General features: G+C 49.2%; 2 protein-coding genes across 2 annotated transcripts; both read right to left on the bottom strand.

Moving 5' to 3' along the window:
- Positions 1-2,560: 2,560 nt before the first annotated feature.
- Positions 2,561-3,571, bottom strand: MAA_10900 (uncharacterized protein; the record flags this gene model as incomplete). Its single annotated transcript, XM_011412846.1, has 2 exons — positions 2,561-3,304; positions 3,353-3,571. The coding sequence occupies 2 exons, from the start codon at positions 3,569-3,571 to the stop codon at positions 2,561-2,563; spliced, it is 963 nt and encodes a 320-aa protein (XP_011411148.1).
- Positions 3,572-3,701: 130 nt separating this feature from the next.
- MAA_00383 (Ribonuclease H-like protein) lies at positions 3,702-5,245 on the bottom strand (the record flags this gene model as incomplete). The annotated part of the gene is made up of 3 exons (XM_007818381.2): positions 3,702-3,932; positions 4,025-4,225; positions 4,277-5,245. 3 exons carry the CDS (start codon positions 5,243-5,245, stop codon positions 3,702-3,704), a joined length of 1,401 nt encoding a protein of 466 aa, XP_007816572.2.
- Positions 5,246-6,201: the final 956 nt, after the last annotated feature.

The raw sequence follows: 6,201 nt of genomic DNA, 5'->3' as shown, positions 1-6,201 counted from the left end.
ATCTCCTGTCGCACCTCGATCTCACACTGCCCTCTTCCACATAAAGCCGTTACCCAAACCACAATGCGAGGCTGATATGTGTGCAACAAAGATATTGGGCTCTGTAGGATATCTGTCGCAAATTGCCCGCAAATTTCGCAAAAGGCCCCAGACCAATTTCGGCACACCGCTTCATGCTGCTTCATGAGAGGCATCATGGCCTGGGAAAATCGTTCGTCGTATTCGCCATCTTGTCCGGCACGATTCACCTCACTGATAAGGCTCCGGGCGATGCTGTGGTTGTGTGTGAATTGCCTCTCTCTGAACTGGAACATGAACTAGAGTCGGGACCGTAGAGGTTGCCATGACGTACAGTAAGACTCTCAAATGCCTTAATAAATATGTGTTGAGAAAAATGAAGGCGTGATCAAATTACCAAGGTCTAGAAGTCAATTACTATCTAATCTTGCTCCCATCCACCTTTTTATCCCATCTTGCACATTCATGACCTGTCGTGCATCAGGGATACCCTAGGCACCGTTGCCAATAAATGGCCCCCAATGCAAGCCACTATCAGAAGTTGGTGTCACCAGGTGTCACCAGAGACTGTTTCCGACATGGAAAAGCTTGCAAACACCTTTCAGCCGTGCCCCATGCCATCGCGCACTCTTTTAATACCTTTTTTTTTCTTTTAATGTCTCCTCAAGCTTTCGTTCCTCAAGGCTCTTTGCGCAACCCTGCGTGGGGTTGCTTCTCCTGTTCTTAAGTTTTCCCCGAATAATGAGGGTTTGGTGCAATAAGTTTCCTGCTCTCTGATTGGTTCACGTTTTGTATGGCCAGCCGCAAAACGTACCGCAACTGGATGACGGCCGTCCAAAAGTGGGCCACTCTCCGATAGCTGCCATGACCCTGGTTTGTTTACTTGGAAATTGGGAAATATCCACTTCATCCCGCACAACGCCTCTTGGTGATAATGCGTCCCAAGTCTACTCCTCAATAGCTTCAAGATGACATAATTTCCATCGTCTGTGTCCTCTGTGGCGAGGAGAAACCAGCAGGTGATATCGTTGGCAAAAGGAAATCGGTTGGGCACACGAGGAACTGCCTGGACTGTCGCAATCAGCGCAGTTCTCATGTGAGCCCTGTCTCCCAGTACGTAAGATGTTCAATACTAACTAATTAAAGTACTCCAGGTCCAGAGGCGTGATCCAAACATTGAGGGACCTCGCCGTCCGTCCTTCCCCGGCTGAGAGACCTGCATCGAAGAGAACTGAGGGTGCCGCAGGCCTGTCGCCTGCTAAGGAGAGATGCGGAACCCAGCCCACATCTCCAGAGAGGCTACAGCAAACTCCTACAGTCAGGCAGTTATTCGGAGAGTCAATTAGCCAGCCGACCCAGCCCCGGATAGTGCTGGGGACGCCAATTCCACCAACGCTACAGAGCTCGCGGCTCTTCCGGGCTTTAGCTCCCTCACCTCTGGTGCAGCCAACGGTCCATTCAATCGCCTCAAATTCTGATGCCTCAGCTGTCCGAAGCAGCACAACTCGTGTGGATTACTCTTACCTGGCTGCTAGGTTCCACAAGGGCGGGAGGGACTCGCAAGACGATTCCTCCACGGCCAGGGCAAGGGCCAAACTGGCCGCTATCCAGCACGACCATCGTTCACGAGGCCGTGTAGGGGAAACTGCCTCACTGACACACAAATTAACTCAACTGGGCGTCTGTCAATGCTCGGATGTTGCTGGAGAAGGTATGTGTCTCTACGGCTAACCAGGGAACAACGAGTCGGAGCCGATATCGACTACGGACGGGTGGGATTCGATTCGGAGGTATCATATCGAAGGAAGGAGACGTCACGCTGACGACTATGCCTACTTAATGCTTTCGCCCGCTCGACCACGCTGGTACCTCGAGCAATGGGTGGTCGAGCCGGACTCTGAACCGGGGGAAGAAACCGAGAACGGTGAGCGGGACTATGATTCTGTGGATGGAAGCCCTCTTTGCCGTCGGCCGGTGCAGCGTCCACACATCCAAGGCGTGGCGGGTCGGAGAGAAACACGATCGTCGAGACCGCAACGACGTTTTCGGAGTCCTCAGTCCAGCGATAATTCCACCAGAAGTATTGGCGGTCTTCCTGGAATGGCTACCCCATCGATCACAGACTTGCAGCCTTCGGCTGATTGTACGGCTTGCAACACGGCTCTAGAGTGCAAGGTGTGACGTAGTATTTTAGGTTTTCTCTCATATGCCAGAGGGCGAGATTGAAACCAGATACTACAATCAACGGACTGGAAAGGAGGAATGGCGCTGCAAGTACTGTGAGAAGACATATTCTTGTTCTAGTGGAATTGCAGCTCCAGGTAAGCACCTAAGGGACCGTCCTCCTGACCATACTTGGGCATTGTAGAGTAGAGGAGCATTTCCCACACCTCTACCCTACCCAGGTAGAGTAATGACCTCCTCTACCCTACCCGGGTAGAGTGGGCAGAGTGCTGGGTAGAGTTCTGGGTAGATTTTTGGGTAGAGTAGGTACGGAAGGTAGGTGCTGCATATATGCTCAATTCCTCGACATATTGCCTCTTTATATCATATCCCAATCCTCTTCATCAAAATCAATATCCATCTCATCATCCATCTCCACAGCCTCTACAATCATCGCTAGCAGCTCCTCCGAAGAGATGAGCTTCCTCGCAAACCAGTTGCCCATGCACTCTAACCTCTGGAGGTTCTGTGGCGATAACCTAAGCCTATCCCAGCTCTGTGTACGTCGTGCGCCTGAGAATTGTTGTTCTGGCTCAGCAGATGAGGGGGGGATTGAGAGGATATTGATGGCCATACGGTGGAGACGAGGATAGCGCCGGCGCTGCTCTGGAGCCAACCACCACTGAAGAGGAGTTATCTTTAGAGCATCAAGATCGATGGTTTTATCTTTAATAAATGCCATAAACGTATCTTCATCCTCTTGCGGAGTAGGCTGAACTCTTAGACGAAGTTTTAGTCGGTCTAATTCATTCTCTATCCTCTTTTTCGACGATGGATTAGACGTATCAATATCAGCTACAGCAGCGGCAGGGATTGATTCATGAGTGAGGTGCACATATTCCTTTTGCCAAATCGAATTAGCAGCATCAATAGTCTTTTGATGCCACTCCTCTGGCCAGTTTTGAAGAAGATAATGCTTCCGCTTCGAGGGATCGAGAAGCATCGCGGCGGCATATGCTGGCGTCGACTCAAGGAGGGCGTAGTATTTGTCAAGGATAAACCAGCCCATCTCAATAGAATGAACCATGCGGAGGTCCTTCTCTGGGCCCGATTTATATAGCACCTATAAAACATCAGCATTACCCATTATTCTTGACGAAATAGAATAAACCTTCTGATCCTCGAAGAAGGTGAGGATAGCATCCATCAGCGTAAGGCTCTGGGATAATGAAGCCTCACTACCTTCAACCCATAGTGTGCCGCTAGCAGATACGGAGAGAAACTTCTCTGTACGCTTAAGGGTATCGCACTCAATGTAACGGGCTGAGCCCGATATGGCTCCGCTTGCACTCTCGCCTTCGGCCCCGGCCCCCGGCCGGGACCCATCCATAAGCGAGATTAACCACGTGTCGAGCCCAGGAGCTCAAGAGCTCCTCGAGCTCTCCTTTTCTTGTTCTCTTTTCCTTTCTTCTTTAGCGTTTAGATACTCGTAGGAGTCGCCTAGCTAGTTGTCAATATACTCAGCTTGGACCGTTACACTCAACTCCATTGAGTCGAAAGCTATCGCACTCAGGGTATTTATCGATGAAGTCCTTAATTTCTCGCTCCTTGCGTGTCGTACGCTTGATGAGATGATACCATGAGGACCACCGAGTGTCGTTATCAATCCCTAATGTAATGCCCACAGCCTCTATCCATTGATCGTGATGGATAGAGCTGTTTCGAAGCCACACAGCTAGGTTATGAAGCTTCTGGAGTGCAGTAGTAGCACCCCAGCCTTCAAAACCCTTTTCTTCGCCTTAACCTTAGCCCTTCTTCTCTGGGCTTGTCCATGAGCTCTTACTGAGGCCGGGCTATCTTCAACGACCGGTACATCAAGGTAGGCGGAGAATAGCTCGTAAGGGTCGGTATCTTCCGTCTGTTCGATAGCCGCAAGAGCAGCTTTGAGAGCTTCCTTTGAGCTTGCAAGGAGAGAAGCTTGAAGGGCAAGGTTAAGAATGTGATCAAGGCAGCGGATGCGGTGGGTAATTGGATCATAATCAATCTGTTTGAGATAAGCGAATGAGCATCTAAAAGCCAATGCATTTATACAAACCCCAAATTCAAGTTTTAGAGACCGAGAGAGCTCTTTGAGTAGAGTATCATTCGAAGTGGCGTTATCTCCAGTGTGATAGCCGAGTTTAGTTGTTATCCCGAAGGATTTAAGGGTGCGGAGGATGGTAGCCGCCTGAACATCTCCAGAGTGACTAAAGAGCACCTGTGGAAGTGCCAGCATCCCGTGTTTGAACTGGAAATCCTGAGAGATCCACCTAACACAGATGCAGAGGTATGCCTTTCGGGCTGGAGATGTCCACATATCTGTTGATATATGGACATCACCAATAGCTTCCTGGATGTTATTTTGGAGTATTTGACGATATCTCTCGTAGTTGAGAACCAGGGCACGAGTGAATGTTCTTCTGCTAAAGTGTGCAAGATCTGAGATCTCTGGATTAGCGGAGAGGAGGAGATCATGGAGTTCTGGCCAGTCAATGGCATTGAGAGGAAGTCTCCTTCTAGCACAGAGTGCCAGCAACGCCTGGAGATGCCGTGGCCGGTCATAAGCCTCTCGAAGGAGCATTTCTCTCGAAGCCTCATCCTTTTGAAGCAAAAACGAATTCATGACCTGCTGTCCATTCATTAATTTAGACTTGGGGGAGGTTTGCAGGTCTTCCAGATCCAGCCATCTCCTCCACAAAGATGGGTGATTGCGACGAAGATGGTCCCGGGCTCCTGATGTGTATATTGTACTCCAACTCTTCTTCTTATTGTCCCAACAGGCGATACAGTAGTGCAGTCGTTTATTTGAGGACTTCCCACTTCGATCAAATCTCTCCTTTGGCCTGAATTCGGGCTCTGAACCTCTGGCATATCGAAAGAAGGTCCAGATTGACGGTTTCTCGGCGGGAATCGAGGCAATACTCGGAGGAGCACTGGAAGCAACACTAGGCGCCGGCATGGGGACGGTCAGCGTGGAGGGCGTTGTAGGGACGGGAAGGGATAATGAATCCTGTGAGAATGACATGGTTAAAGATCTATATAAGAAAGATTGCGTCAGACGCGGAAAGTTTTGGAGCCACATAAAATCGAGTCTAGTTGTGCAAAGGCAATGAAAGAAATGAATGAATACGGCTATTTATCTTAAAGCAGCTTCGCCAAAGCGGCGAAGCTGTAACAGAGAACCATGTCTGAGACAATCCCAAGACGAGGAGTCGTTTCATACCGATGCCGCAACGCAGCATTATAAAAAGCAATGTTAAGTAAGGTAATGAAGCCGCGATGGTTGATAGATTGAGTATCAAACAACATCTTATTGTGGGTGCCGGTAGTAGCAGCATGTTCGGTGGCATCTGAACTCACTTGAGAGGTCACCACAGTATATATATTGAGCAGAATCAATAAAACTAGACGACTCTCCAAGGACTTCAGCATCCATAATCGTGCAATCTTATCAAATGACAAGATCTAATTAACCAATCAGGGGTGGGTAGAGTGGGTAGCCCTACCCACTTCTACTCTACTCTACCTGGGTAGAGTAGAGGACATGCCTCCTCTGCCCTACCCGGGTAGAGTGGGTAGAGGGAGCTCTACAATGCCCAAGTATGGTCCAAAGGTCAAAGGAGAAGTGAATCTTGCTGACTGACCGTGCCAGGACTCCCTTTAGGTGTTCCTTCCGCTTGTTGAACGCCTCCAAAACTAGGGCTCGTAATGTATTCCCACAGCCCGCTAGCAACTTGTCAATCGATGGGTAAACTATGCGAAGAAAGCCTAAGAATAGCTCGTCCGCGACGAGTCTCAGCGCTATCTGGCAGACTACAAAAAAGGCAATTAAGCTTCCTGTTAGATTCTCAGTGACTACAAAATATGAAGGCTGGCCAACCACCTGAATTTATTCAGGTGGTTGGGGAGTAAAGATAAAAAGACCTCAATTCTTCAAGTTAAACAAGAAGAGCACAGGCAACAATACATCACAATATTTTA

This window comes from Metarhizium robertsii (genome assembly GCF_000187425.2).
Source record: "Metarhizium robertsii ARSEF 23 chromosome Unknown MAA_Scf_3, whole genome shotgun sequence".
NCBI lineage: Eukaryota > Fungi > Ascomycota > Sordariomycetes > Hypocreales > Clavicipitaceae > Metarhizium > Metarhizium robertsii.
The sequence above is the reverse complement of the archived record's forward strand: the minus strand, read 5'-3'. Positions and strand labels throughout refer to the sequence as shown.